General features: G+C 46.8%; 1 protein-coding gene across 1 annotated transcript; it reads left to right on the plus strand.

Annotated features, from left to right (window-relative positions):
- Positions 1-3355: 3355 nt before the first annotated feature.
- On the plus strand, positions 3356-13606 carry LOC114583713 (carbonic anhydrase 4-like). Its single transcript, XM_028705110.2, has 9 exons — positions 3356-3734; positions 5674-5758; positions 5910-5939; positions 6277-6441; positions 8388-8536; positions 8943-9032; positions 9955-10033; positions 10572-10735; positions 12017-13606. The coding sequence occupies exons 2-9, from the start codon at positions 5680-5682 to the stop codon at positions 12227-12229; spliced, it is 969 nt and encodes a 322-aa protein (XP_028560943.2). The 5' UTR covers positions 3356-3734; positions 5674-5679; the 3' UTR covers positions 12230-13606.
- Positions 13607-14292: the final 686 nt, after the last annotated feature.

The following is a 14292-nucleotide window of genomic DNA, read 5'->3' on the forward strand; positions in this document are numbered from 1 at the left end:
TGGTTCCTGCTCTCCCAGGGCTGCCTCCCACATTATAAAATCTGTGTCACTTTAGGGAAGAATTAGGCCCTGAATTTGCTTGTTTTCCTTTCCCTCCTCATGCCTTTTTCCTTTTGTATCAGAAGGTCGGCAGTTCAAATCAGTTCGACAAATAGGTACTGCTGCAACGGGAAGGCAAACGGCATTTCCGTGCGCTCTGGCACTCGTCATGGTCCTCCGTGCGCCAGAAGCAGTTTAGTCATGCTGGCCACATGACCCGGAACGCTATCTGCGAACAAACGCCAGCTCCCTCCGCCTGAAAGCAAGATGAGTGCCGCAACCCCATAGTCACCTTTGACTGGACTTAACTGTCACCTTTGACTGGACTTAACTGTCACCTTTGACTGGACTTAACTGTCACCTTTGACTGGACTTAACTGCCCAGGGGCCATTAACCTTTTTACCTATCCTGTCTACTGGATGGCAAGCCTATGTTGTATACTAATCTATACAACTAAAAATAAAATAAAATAAAATACTATTATATTGCCTATAAAACTTTGAGAATGGTGGTGGAGGTCACGAATGGACCAGCTAAATGAACCAATAAGGAAACCCTACTGAGAAGTTATATAATATGACTCAAAATGTCCACCTTGTCCTAGATGCTTAAGGGGGTCGGGTGACTTGTCTTTCATGCCCCAGGGTAAAAGAGCAGTGCTGCATTATCTGAAGTCCATTTCCACTCTCTGCTTTCACCATTACTGAGTAATGCCTTACTTCCCCTTTTCTGAGAAGAACCCCGGAGTCCTGGTGTGCCCATCCCATAACCCACAGCACTTTTGACCTCATGCACCAACCCAGAGCCAGTAATCCTGACACACAGCCCAGCTCTCTCCTTCCAAAGAATCTAGAAGTCTTGAACCCACCCATCCCTGAAAAACCAACCCAATCCTCTCTAATGCTTTGCCCAGTGCAACTCAGTCCTCTCTGGAGGACTCTGGGCACCAACCCCATACCCATCTAATCTCGATTTCTCCCCTTCTAGCCTGTAGTGGGAATAGAACTCCACTACCCTTGAGTATCCCTTCTCATCCTCACTTCCTCTATTGCCCCTACAAGGATTAATACCGGGTATTGTTTAGGGTGAGTAGTACGAAGTGGATCAAAGCTGGTCAGTCCACATACCCTGCCCTGCCCCAACCGGTTCTCTTGAAATTTGCCATGAGAAAGAGGTTTGTTGTAATGACAAAACCACATCCCCCAAACGTACCAAAGAGTGTGCTTCGATGGCTAAGTGCGAGTGTCCCTACAGCACTCTGGTCAAACATTTGTCTGATCTTAACACAGAAATCAGTGCCAGGTTTAGGGTGCTGTGGGCGGTTCCCCCGCACAGGGTGCTGAGCCGAGGGGGTGCAAAGTCACCGCCGCCACCACCAGCATCCCTGTAAGATCCGTAAAAAAGCAACTGTACCAAAAGGAATTACAGTGGTACCTCGGGTTACATACGCTTCAGGTTACATACGCTTCAGGTTACATACGCTTCAGGTTACAGACTCTGCTAACCCAGAAATAGTGCTTCAGGTTAAGAACTTTGCTTCAGGGTGAGAACAGAAATCATGCTCCGGCGGCGCAGCAGCAGCGGGAGGCCCCATTAGCTAAAGTGGTGCTTCAGGTTAAGAACAGTTTCAGGTTAAGAACAGACCTCTGGAACGAATTAAGTACTTAACCGGAGGTACCACTGTATTGTGAAAATTATATTGTGGGGGGTACAATTTATGTCCTGGCTCAGGGTGCCATTTTACCAAAGTTTTCCCCTGAGGGAAATAGCTGCTTTGGAGAGACAGGACTCCTGGTTACCGTCCCCAACAGACAATTGGGGCTGGGTGTCTGATGGGGTTGAGGAGGAATCAGTATTTTCCAGAGCAGGGCTATGTGCCCCTTGTCTCCCCTTCTAGCCTGGCTGGTTTCTTCTGTCTGAACAGCTGCATCACAGGCAGAAATTATACAGAAACATCTGCATCCGGTGCTAGTCCTCCCCAGAGCAGACCCACTGAAGTCAAAAAGCATGACTAATTTAGGCCCATTAATTTCAGTGGGTCTACTCTAAGTAGAACCTAATTGGATATATTTTTTCTCTGCTGTTCAGCTGAAAAAGCTCCCAGAGAGCAGCTTACAGAACAACCATTATTTTCCGAAAGGCTGTTCTTTACGACAAGCTTAAGATATTTTCAAAAATGACAGAAAAGGAAAAGGGAATGGGGAGCAGGGAGGAAGACACCAAACATCAGGTGCCATCAGTTCCTACTTTTAAAAAACACATGGCTTGAATTGAAATAGTTCAGATAACCGTTAAAGGCATCCCCAAACTCGGCCCTTCAGATGTTTTGGAACTACAATTCCCATCATCCCTGACCACTGGTCGGTCCTGTTAGCTAGGGATGATGGGAGTTGTAGTCCCAAAACATCTGGAGGGCTGAGTTTGGGGATGGCTGAGATAACCTGATGGAATGGCTGAGATGAGGGAAAAGAGCAGTCAGAGCATCTGGTCTGTCAGAGTGGATGCAGAAGCCCTGCTTCTCTTCTCCCTCTCCCTTTCCTCTGCAACCTGCCAATGTCTTTGATGGAGGGAAGCTTCACCTGCTGAATTACTGCCTGCCTGACGACTGTTACAAAAACCATAGCCCTGCTCATGGGAATCTTAGCTTTGTGGGAGTGTTTGGGTAGAGGAAAAACTGATGCAATCAAGACGTTTTGAACTACAACTCGCATCAGCCCTCAACATGCCAACATACATCTGTTGAATTGGAAAGCCTCTGCCTATCCCTGCACCTTAGGCCTCATTCTCCTTAGAATCATAGAATTGTAGAGTTGGAAGGGACCCCCGAGGGTCATCTAGTCTAACCCCCTGAAGTGCAGGAATCTTTTTGCCCAAGGTGGGGCTCAAACCCACAACCTTGAGGTGAAGAGTCTCGTGCTCTACTTGGCTTCAAAGGTTCTTTGACAGGTGAAAAGGATCCAGCCTGTAAATCCAAGTAGCTAAGGGAATTTCCACTTGCTTTGTCATGCAGAAAGGGCGCAGGAACTTTTACTAGAGGGAAAAGTTGGCAACCCTCCCTTGCTGGTGGGAAGAAACCGGTACTTCTGGGTTGCTTGAGAAAGAGAGCACTTGGGATCAGGAGGGAAAGGTGGCAAGATTTTGTTGTCCGGGGAGTCCTTAATCCCCTGAAAGGCAAGTATGGATCTGTGCAGGGGTTAGGGGCTTACTTTGCAGAAGGGAGTGGAATTTAGTGGTTAGATCAGCCCCTGGGTTCTACAGCATGGGGGGGAGGAAGGGGTTGCTTTTGAGAAATGGGGACGTGAGCTTCCTCATGTTGAAAGGTTGGCTCCTACCTCGAGTCATTTCCTAATTGTGTAATTGACTTGCTCACAGCCTTTGCGTATGAAATCATTGCCCTCCCCAGGAATAGGTGCCGGGGACTAAGCCTACATGGATTTGCCTGAGGCCTGCCTCTTTTCCTGCACCGTCCCTGACTGACTGACTGCCTCCTGACTGCTCCTTTTTATCTTCTCTTTTCTCCTTCCTGGTAATCTACCCTCCCCTTCTCTGTAATTCCACCCGCCCCAGAAGCAGACGGGGCGGTGACCTTAATGCACAGATATATATATCACCTAAAAGGAGCCAAGATGCTTTTCCACCATCATCTGTGTCAACTTGCCCAGGAGGCGGACGAAGAGAGGAGCACACTTGACAGGTGAGTTTACCTGGGGCTGGATGGAGAAATAATGGGGACCGGACCCCCAGATTTGGAAGGAAACCATTTTGCAGAAACTAACTTTACATGCGCTCAGGGGTACAGTTGTGGTGTTTACTAACGACATAAGTGCTCTGGTGAATCGTTTTTGGAGGATCAGCTTAATCTTGCATTCTGTTTCCAAAAGCGCCTGGTCAGATGCCTCTGGAAAGCAGGGCAGGAAGATGACAGCCCATTCCCTCTTATTCATTCCCATCAATTGGTGTTCCGAGATACACTGCTCCTGTTGATGGAAGATCCATTCAGCTGTCATAGCTAGCAATATATATATATATATATATATATATATATATATATATATATATATATATTCTAATCTCTTTTTTAACCCATTGGCACTGGTGACCCTCACCACTTCTTGTGGCAGTCACATCCAGGAGGAAATTATCTGCACTTTCCAGAATCAGTTGAAGACATTTTTTTTTGTCCCCTGTCCGCTTGTTAGGGTTTTAGTCTTGTTTTAAATACATTTGTTTTTGTGTTCAACTGTTTTTAATTGTCTTATACGTAAATTGCCTTGAGACCGTGGTTTGGAAGGCGATTAGTAAATTAATAATGACGACAATAATAAGGTATTATTATTATTTTTCATGTCCTACAGTTTAACCCTGTCATTTTTAGAAAGGTAAACCATTTTATGAGATGTGTCTGTGTGTATGGTGTTACACTTCTGTGAATGAATAGGCATTACTCTGGCTTGTGGTTTGGCATGTGGGAATGTCTGTGGCTGGTTGGTAGAGCTTCCCCCTTGCATGGAGAAGATCCTGGATTCAGCCCCCAGCATCTGTAGGCAGGGCTGGAACAGATTCCTGTACAGACCATGGAGAATCGCTGCCAGTCAACGCAGATTAATGGTCCCCAGTTACCTAAGTATTGCGGACCCCCTGTTTTTCAAAAGCCAAGACATGGCCCCCCTTACTGTTGAAATTTTCAATAACCCTATGGTAGTTTTTGTCATCTGAATGGTGCCACGGACCCCCTGGGTAGGTTACATGGACCCCTCGGGTCTATGGACCACCAATTGGGAACCACTGGCATAGAAAGTACAGAGCCAGATGGAGCCCTGTAGCTTCCTATGTGCAAATCATCACAAGTGTGCCTCTCCCATGCACATGTATCCTGTACACACCGAAAGATTTGCACACAACCACCTACACGAGATGATCTGCCTACAACTTTTATGCATTTCCCCACTTCCAGCGCGTTGGGAAAGTTGGAACTTTTCAAGCAGTCCTTAGGGCACTGCTTTGAACTCATTTGCTACCTCAAAGCCACAGATGGATCTAAAGGAGAATGGCTTTTATGCCACTTGTAAACCAATTTTAAAGAGACAGAATGTTACTGATAGCCGTCCCAAGGCCACGCAAGAGACTCCCTTGACCTTCAATCCAAGACTCACTAACGTTTTCATCTGCTCCGCAAACCTTGCAAGACTCGTTTATCTGGGCTTCTGGTAGCCACATTAAACCTCTGGCCGTGAGGTTTTGAGCATGTTTTCTCTTGTTTAGTTTGAAGACGCTCGTTGCTCGTTAATGCTCTGCCGCCACCCCATTAATCCACATTTATGTGGTAACTCCACCTACCCTGTGGGAATCCGTATCAAATCAAATCAAACTGTTATTCCAAAAGAAAACAAGTTTCTAGACCTTGTGGCTGCCTGGGGAGATCATAGCGTTTGCCACCTGTAGAGAGCAGAGCAGCTACAAGTATAACATTGGTTTTTGCTTGTGTTGACAGGTAAGCTCCCTCACTTCTCCCACCGAACGGACATTGGTAAATTCCGTATGCTGCTATTGACCCAGACTCTTGTTCAAGAATTCTCTCATTTGTTCAAGAATGGTATCGTTTACTCATCTGTTCTCCTGCACTTTTTCTCCAGCATACTATGGCTTCTGTTTGGGTACCAGCGACCTTCACTGCGGTGGTCCTTTTGCTTTCTGGGGGATGCTATGCCAGTTCTTCAGGTAACGCCACCCTGACCTCACCCATATCCCAAGTCTCTCCATTTTGCTCTGGAAAGGGCTTTAAAAGATAATTCTTGGGGGTGAAATTGGATCTTCCGAAATTGGATTCGGTCCCATAAACTCATGCCACCTCTGTTTCTTTTCCTGACAGGTTCCTGGTGCTACGACAGCCTAATCTGTGGTAAGAAAAATAGCAGCCCTAACTTCTCTTTAGCCACAGATTCCAAGCAAGGCATACTTTTGAGCCAAGTCCATCACACCAAACTCAACTTTTATTTCCAGGGCATTTATTCTGTAATGGACTAAAAATGCCCCTGAACATGCACAAAGTGTGTTTTCCTCTCTACCTCCTTGTACAGATCCAGAGCTAAGTGGGAGGGCTACCTAACAGAGGATATTGTTTTCGGGAAGTTTAGAATCCTCCTCCTGCTGCTGCTTCTCCGTTTTATTTATTTAATTCAGTTCCCCATCTCTAATTACCACACTGTTTGTTTTTGGCTCTTCCTTTTCTTGGCCAGGACCTGACACGTGGTCATCCCAAGGTCATTGCAATGGCAAGAGGCAATCTCCCATCGATATTGTCACCAGCAGTGTCAGGCATAACCCCAAACTGGGTGCAGTGACTCTCACCGGCTACAACGACACCAAAAAACTGCTGGAAATGAAGAACACTGGGAAAACAGGTGAGTGTGTAAGCATTTCGTTTTTAATACACTATGCTTCTGGTCCTTAAGGTAGCAGGAAAGTATGAAAAAAAAGACACAAAACTGCAAGACGGGGAAGCTGCCAAACTCCATCCCTTCCTGTGTATTCATAGTAAAAAGCTGGGTTTCCCCAACTTTACAGTGATGGCAGCATGGAGGAGCCTGGAAGAGTGTGGGAGAATCTCCCAACCTTTTCCCTCAGCCTGGGACAGGTTTGGAAAGGCAGCCTGCTCTTTTCTGAAGGGGAGTGTCATTTATTTCCCTTCAGTTTAACAGGCTGTAGGCAGATCAAGACATTTCACCTGCATTCTGCCCACATTCTGCCAGGGCCCCATGACAGCATGTTCAGTCCTCTTCCCTCCAGTTGTTGTTGTGTGTGTGTGTGTGTGATATTCTGCCCCCTTTCAGGTGGGTCAGAACAGCTTGGTGCTTCTCTCCTTTAGCTGGTGGGTGGACCATTTTTTTATTTTTATTTTAATCCAAACCAACGGGCACCGACCACCTGAGCTGGCTGGTAGAGAGACCAGTACTTTTCAAACACAGAATCGCCTGCCCGCAGGGCAGCCCACCTGTTCTTTGTGTGTGTCACTTTCTGACTGGAAGGAGACGATCCCACCCTCTACCTTGGCAATGATTCACACATGTTTCATAGCAGAGCAGGCAGTTCTGCATCTCTCTGATGGGGATGTTTGAATGGCCCAATCATCAATGGGAAATGCTCCATCGAGGACCATGTATTTTGCTCTCTGTTATTGGCCTGCTCTATGTGTTTCGGCAGAGACATGGGTGGCGCTGTAGGTTAAACCACAGAGCCTAGGACTTGCCGATTAGAAGGTCGGTGGTTTGAATCCCTGTGACGGGGTGAGCTCCCGTTGCTCGGTCCCTGCTCCTGCCAACCTACTAGCAGTTGAAAAGCACGTCAAAGTGCAAGTAGATAAATAGGTACTGCTCCGGCGGGAACCGTGCGCTGCTCTGGTTCACCAGAAGCGGCTTAGTCATGCTGGCCACATGACCCAGAAGCTGTACACTGGCTCCCTCGGCCAATAAAGTGAGATGAGCGCAGCAACCCCAGAGTCGGCCACGACTGGACCTAATGGTCAGGGGTCCCTTTACCTTTACCTATGTGCTTCGGCAGGATCCAGGCTTCGCCAGCCTGCTGCCCTCCAGATATTTTGCACGTCAACTCCCTTCATCCCCTGCTAGCACAGGAATTGATCAAAAACTTATGGAGGGTGCCTGGTTGGCAATAGCCGGAAGAGGGTTCAAGAGAAGGGAGGGAGGGGGTAAGTGTCTCCTTCTAGACACGCAGCACTGCACCCCACATTACTGAACCCCTGTGGCTACCTGAAGAGAAGGCACCTTTTACATACGGTACTTTAATTTCCAGTTTGATGATTTAATTAAAATTTAGTAAGGCAGCAATCCTAAGCATTGCCAGGCTTCCTGGCAAAAGTTATCACCCTCAAAAATCAACACAAATAAGTCACGAATCATTATGTTCAACTGAAATCCAAAATCATTACTCTGCTTACTCTGTCAAAATCAATAGGATATACTTGAGAGGAGGTGCAGTTAGGATGGCACCGTCAGTGTGTGATGGACGCTGATGTTTCTCTTTCAGGACAAAACTCGGCCCCCTCCACCCTGAAAATGCACTTCTGTGGCTATGTGCCCACTGTACCTTCAAAGCACATGCAGAGCACATGTACATTTCCCTTCCTCTCAAAAGAACCCTGGGAACTGGTCTCACTTTCCCGATCGTACAAACCAAAGTGTGGCCAACCCAGCCCAATCCTGTGTGTCATTGATTGCAAATGACACCACTTCCGCGGCTACAAAAGCAGTAAGAGAAACTTTTTGGCGGAGAATTCCATCACTCTTGATGCACTAATAGAAATTGGTCTGGTTTCTCCTTTTGCCTGCAGTTGACATAGAACTGGGCGAAGGTCTCCAGCTGAGCGGCCCTGGGCTTCCGGCTACATACACAGCCAAGGCCTTTCACCTCCACTGGGGAGATGGAGTCCATAAACCCGGATCAGAGCACTACATAAACGGTGAACGGTACTCTATGGAGGTGAGGATATCTTCTCTTATCTGGATTCTGGGATTGTTAGCATGTTAATGTCAGCTGGCATATTTTTTATTATATTTATTTTTCTTTCCTTCTGCTTTATTAGCAAATATTATTTTTTGTTATAATAATTGTTCCCTTGAGCATGTGCATGTACATTTCTTTTCCCTCTGCATAACAGCAGCATAAACTCCATCTATACTGTATTTATCAGTGTATGCAAAGCTTTCAAGTCAAAGGGCTTTTTAGAAAGTATGAATGACCAGGTCTAAGGGGAGTAGACACAAGGATGGATTTCCAATATGCACCAGGCTTTTGTTTACTGCAGTCTATCTCTTTGCTCATAGAGCAGCCAAGTGGGTCAGCAGGGATATGTCCCAAACTGATCTATTTTCTTTTCTCCCCTCAGTTACACATCGTGCACACCAAAAACAACACGAGTCTATCGGAAGCTTTGAAGGACCCACAGGGCATTGCTGTGCTAGCATTCTTTGTCCAGGTGAGGGACTGGGGTGGTGAAGGTTTGTGCACGTCTATGCTACCAGCTGGGATATCAGTTGTAAAGCATTTTGGTTGTTTTGGCTTTTCCCAAACGATTCTGGGAACTGTGGCAAGAGTTTTTCTCTTGGCCAGTCATTCACCATGTCATATTAAACCAGGGGTCAGCAAACTTTTTCAGCAGGGGGCCGGTCCACTGTCCCTCAGACCTTGTGGGGGGCCGGACTATATTTTTTGGGTGGTGGGGGGAAATGAACAAATTCCTATGCCCCACAAATAACCCAGAGACGCATTTTAAATGAAAGCACACATTCTACTCATGTAAAAACACATGATTCCTGGACCGTCCGCGGGCCGGATTTAGAAGGCAATTGGGCTGGATCCAGCCCCCGGGCCTTAGTTTGCCTTCCCATGCATTAAACCATCATTTAATTTGACCGATGGCTTAATGTGATGCACAAACCAGGCCACTGACTGAACTGCTTTGCCTCGAGTTCACTGGTAAGGGGGCATGGCTGTTGAAAACACCACTTAGCTAGTCCATAGTGGAAACAGGAGAACTGGAAGAAGCAAATGTTGTTGACAAGCAGTAGATTGTTCTGTGTGATAAACGGACAGTGTTGCTTCTGAAGAAGCACTTCTTTCAAGGAGATAATCGCATTTCCCCAGCACTCAAATGATCATCTTTTCTCGCTGGAACAAAGTCCCAAAAAGTATGTGCCTGTTGGATAATGCCAACGACATCATGAGCGATGAGCACCACAATTCCTGCCTCCCTCTGCCTCTGCTTCTTAAGGTAGCCCTGGGAAGGGGAGGAAGACGTTAAAACAGGAGATGCTGAGCCCTAGGATTCTTAGGTTCCTTTATCACACTTTATTTCTCGGTCTTATTTTACACTATATGATGTTTCCTCTTTACTGCAGGGCTATGAGAAGGCACAGGGCAAGACAGCTGAAGCATGGGAATCGTTTAAAAAGAAGCTGAAAGATGTTGAGGAAAAGGGTAAGTCCATCAGTGAGTGGGAAGCCAAGGAAAACATCTGGTTCTTCTCTCATCTCAGAGAATCCATCATGGCTACCACAATGAATTGGAACAAAAAATAACCAGAGTGGTGTGGTTCTTTCAGTCGCCTCCCTGATAAATCCTGTGAATGGTGGTTTCACAAGAGCCCCTTGAAATTCTTCAGAACCTTACATAGAACTGCAGTATTCAAGAGTCCCTTGTTGGGGAACCATTATTATTATTTATGAAATCTGTATTATATCCCACATTCCCTCTAAGACAGTGTTTCCCAACCTTGTGCCTCCAGCTGTTTTTGGCCTACAATTCCCATCATCCCTTGCCACTGGTCTTGCTAGTCAGGGATGATGGGAGTTGTAGGCCAAAAACATCTGGAGGCACAAGGTTGGGAAACACTGCTCTAAGGAACTCAAGGCCCCCCCAAAAAAACATTTTATCCTCACAACAACCCTGTGATGTAGGTTAGGATGTGAATTAAGTGTGGAGCAGAGATGCAAGCAACTTACCTCCCCCTGTACAGGTGAAGAGACAAAATTCGATGGCAGCTTCTCTCTCCAGGACTTGCTGGGCCGCCCGGAGCTTGACCGCTATTACCGCTACCCGGGGTCCCTCACCACCCCCGGGTGTGACGAGGTTGTGCTGTGGACCATCTTTGCCGACCCCATTCTGGTGTCGGAAGACGTGGTGAGTGCTGCCATCTTGTGTGTGTCTGTGTGTAGGCAGAATGCTGAGGCACAGAAGTCCTTAGAGAGGTAGGCGGAGCTGTTGTCTAAAACATCTGAGGTACACTAGGTTGGGAAAGGCCAACTGAACAGCACAGGTATGTTATACTCTGGGATACATGAGGGAAATTTGGGAGATTGGCTTCTCCTCTAGGGCTCCCCTTGCAATTAGGATCAAGAGACTTTTCTTGGTGTTTGAAGTAAAAAAAAAAAGGTTATTACCTACTAGAAACTGGGCTTTTGGGTGGTGGCCTATGGTTTAATGATTTCTTCTCCCACAGCCACCACACCAGGAAGGTAGGAACAAATACTGAATTAGACCTGTTGGTACATCTAACTCAGGGTTTCCCCAACTTGGGTCTCCAGCTGTTTTTGGACCACAGCTCCCATCACCCTCAACTAACAGGATCAGTGGTCAGGGATGATGGGAACTGTAGTCCAAAAAAACAGCTGGAGACCCAAGTTGGGGAATTGGTTGCCCTGCGTTTCAGACAGGGGACATCCTTGGAAATACCAGGGATTGAACCTGCAAAGCAAGAGCTCTGTCCCTGAGCTACGCCCTACTCTAGGGTTTCAGACAGGGGACATTCCTCGCCCTACCTGGGAGTTAAAAGAGGAGGCCTGGAAGAATGAGAAATGGAAGTTTAGATTTCTCAGGCAGCTGGACTCTACAGTCAACCCCAAACCCTGACCCTATTTTTTCTGTACAAGATGCAGATGTGTTGAGCTGGAGGGTGAGCGTTAGATGGGTCAGAGATATACAGGGGATGGCCAAATAGCAGGTAGACGAGTGGTGAAGGCACCTATGGGAGGGCAAGAGAGGCTTTGAAAGCGGAGGTGGCCTTGAGAAGGAAGCACCTTGATGACCAGAGAGAACAGAGCCATTTCCCAGCTGTACACTATTACGTCCTGTTCCTTATTTGCCTCATTACGTTATCCTATTCTGTCAAAAGCAGTGTCACGGGGCTGAACAGAACTGGCCTCCCCCAATTCTGTGTGCTGTTTGTGGGTCATGGAACTGGAGAGTGAGGGGGCAGTTTGCTGAACGTTCTCCAGCGGAGAACCAAAATTCTCCAACAATTCAAGAGCAGCTGAGAAACCTCAGTTCAACTCCACGCTGTCGTAACTCGTGCTGTGGAGTTGCCACATCCTGGTCTTCACCGGGTAGATCCCACAGCCCGACGTAGGAGTTCCTCCTTTGCCATGTGCCACCACCTGACGCCTTCCTTCTCCCTTCCAATAGGTGCATGCTTTTCCGAATGAGCTTCATTCAACGGACTCCTCCACCGGGCCCCATATTGAGAACAACTACCGCCCTCTGCAGAACATTGGGGACCGGAAAGTGGAATCGTCTGCCGCTTTGAAGCACAAATCTGCTGCCTCGATAGCCTCTCCGCCAGTAGGGCTCCTCCTCTTCATTTCTGTGGCTACTCTTGCATCCTTCTTACCTGCATAAAGGCTGGAGGTGGGTGGGTGGATGTAGGAACCACATGGAGGAAGAGTCGACATGATCTCCAGAGAGGCCAAAGCTAGGCCACAACTCTTTCTGTCCCCCTCAGAAACTCCAATTCACCTGCATCTACCTCTCAACCAGCTCATCCAGTACCAGAAGCACTGGCAAAGGACACTAAAAAGGCAGGAGGTGCACATTTCAGTGAGGAGAGGAGCACAGAGAAGGAGATCAATAGCAGCTAGGATGCCCAGTGCTGGGGAAGGAGTGCGCTTCAGTCCACTACAGCTAGAGCTGAAACTTTCCATTCAAAAGAGCTCGTTGTTGACATTTCCCAATCTTATATTGTGGCTTTGTTTCTCGGTGATATTTGAGTTTCCAGATCAACGTTTGGGTTTAAGTGGAATAGAACTATCATCAACGTTTGAGCAATGACGCACATTTTGATACACTGCATACCAAAACTTCAGATGTCAACAAAAGCAATTGGGGGGGGTGTGGCGGGGAATCACTTGAAATATATAGATTTCCTTGTGGAGTTTGAGGTTCAGGTCTATCTGGGCGAAAACTTCCAATGATTAAAAAATCAACATTAATTTCAGCTCTCGTTTTAGCAGGAATTGGCAGAAGCTCTGCTTGTTCCCACAAACGTGACTTTGGATGGCACATTCACACGCGTCTCCAGCACTGCAGAGAATACCCATAGTCCCTAGTGGCAACCTCTCAAAGGCAACACCTCTCCAGTGAAGCGTGTTCACATGTTCAGCTGCCGCTGAGGCACCAAGCGATGTGCGTGCATGTGTGACCCAACTCATTCCCCATCATGCAAAGAAGCAGCAACTGGGACCAGAGGTTTACATTAGCTGAGAAACTGAGGCAAACAGCCACCCTTTAACTACCTTCCTTGCTCTCTTGAAAGTTTGTTTGTTTGTTGTTGTTATATGACCAGTGCTTTTTTCAGGGGGGTACTCAAGGGTACACAGCACCACTACCTCCTTTTGTTGTGATTAAAAAGTGTGGCACTTAAGTGTACTGTAACAACTTCGTAGTGCGTACTGGCACCTCTCTGTCTTTCTCTTTGTTAAAAAGTGTGACACACACTGTAACAACTTCATGAGAAACAACTTCTAGGGAAACAACTTCTAGGGGAAAAAACACTGTGTACGACCAATCTCCAATGGTGGAAAATTACTTTTTTTAAAAAACAAAAAAACACAACCACAAAATTTTTAAAGTGGAAACTTTCACGAATGGAAAATGCATGGAATGCTACTTACTGATCATTCCTTGGGAGCTTCTATTGTGAAAATAGTTTTGAGAACTAATGAATAAGCTGTGACTTAAAAGACAAATGTGTGTGGAAATTAAATTAAGCGGATTGTGTGCTGCAGTGTGTGTGGTTTCACTGACATGAATAGAGGCAAGCGATGCTAATTATTCCTTACTTTATATCTGTCTTGCTGTTGCTAATGGGGTCTCTCTACCTCCTGCCTGCCTAGCTCTAGGGGGGGGGGGCACTGAGGTCGCAGCATTCTGAGAGAGGTGGTCCGGGTGAGTGCCAGCGCTATTGCCACTTCGTCATAGCAGCTAGAAATTTTATTGGGAAAGACAAAAGCAGCTAAAGATTTGAATGAACTTCAGTAATTCTAGATTTAACTGATTTTTAAAGATCTGTTTTACAAATGTCATGGCAAGGCACCAATGATGGCACTTCCACCCACCCACCCAACTCACCAAGAATGCTTCACTCTGAGCAATTATGGAACTGGAAGGGACCACAAGGGTCATCTAGTCCAACCCCCTGCAACTCAGGAACCTAGCAAGGACCCGCTGTCCTCAGAGTGATGCATGAGGATGGGGCAAGCGCTTTGGAGAGCCCTGCATAGCCACAAGATCCTTGCTGTGTGGGCTGGGAAGGTGTTAATTCACTGTTTCCTAGACCCAGCACCTGATGCAATTGCTATGATTTGCCTCATGATAAGGCCAGACTTGAATCTGAACTCGTGTCTCCCTGGTCCTATATCCAACTGTGTACCCACTATAACTCTAACCACAGTGGCTTAATATAT

Source organism: Podarcis muralis, chromosome 13 (assembly GCF_964188315.1).
Source record: "Podarcis muralis chromosome 13, rPodMur119.hap1.1, whole genome shotgun sequence".
NCBI classification, from domain to species: domain Eukaryota; kingdom Metazoa; phylum Chordata; class Lepidosauria; order Squamata; family Lacertidae; genus Podarcis; species Podarcis muralis.

Coding starts and splice junctions, on each gene's coding strand:
- LOC114583713 (XM_028705110.2), top strand. CDS start 5,680: ATGGCTTCTGTTTGGGTACCAGCGACCTTCACTGCGGTGGTCCTTTTG. Junction 10,034..10,571: donor GAAAGATGTTGAGGAAAAGG/GTAAGTCCATCA, acceptor CCCCCTGTACAG/GTGAAGAGACAAAATTCGAT. Junction 10,736..12,016: donor TTCTGGTGTCGGAAGACGTG/GTGAGTGCTGCC, acceptor CCCTTCCAATAG/GTGCATGCTTTTCCGAATGA.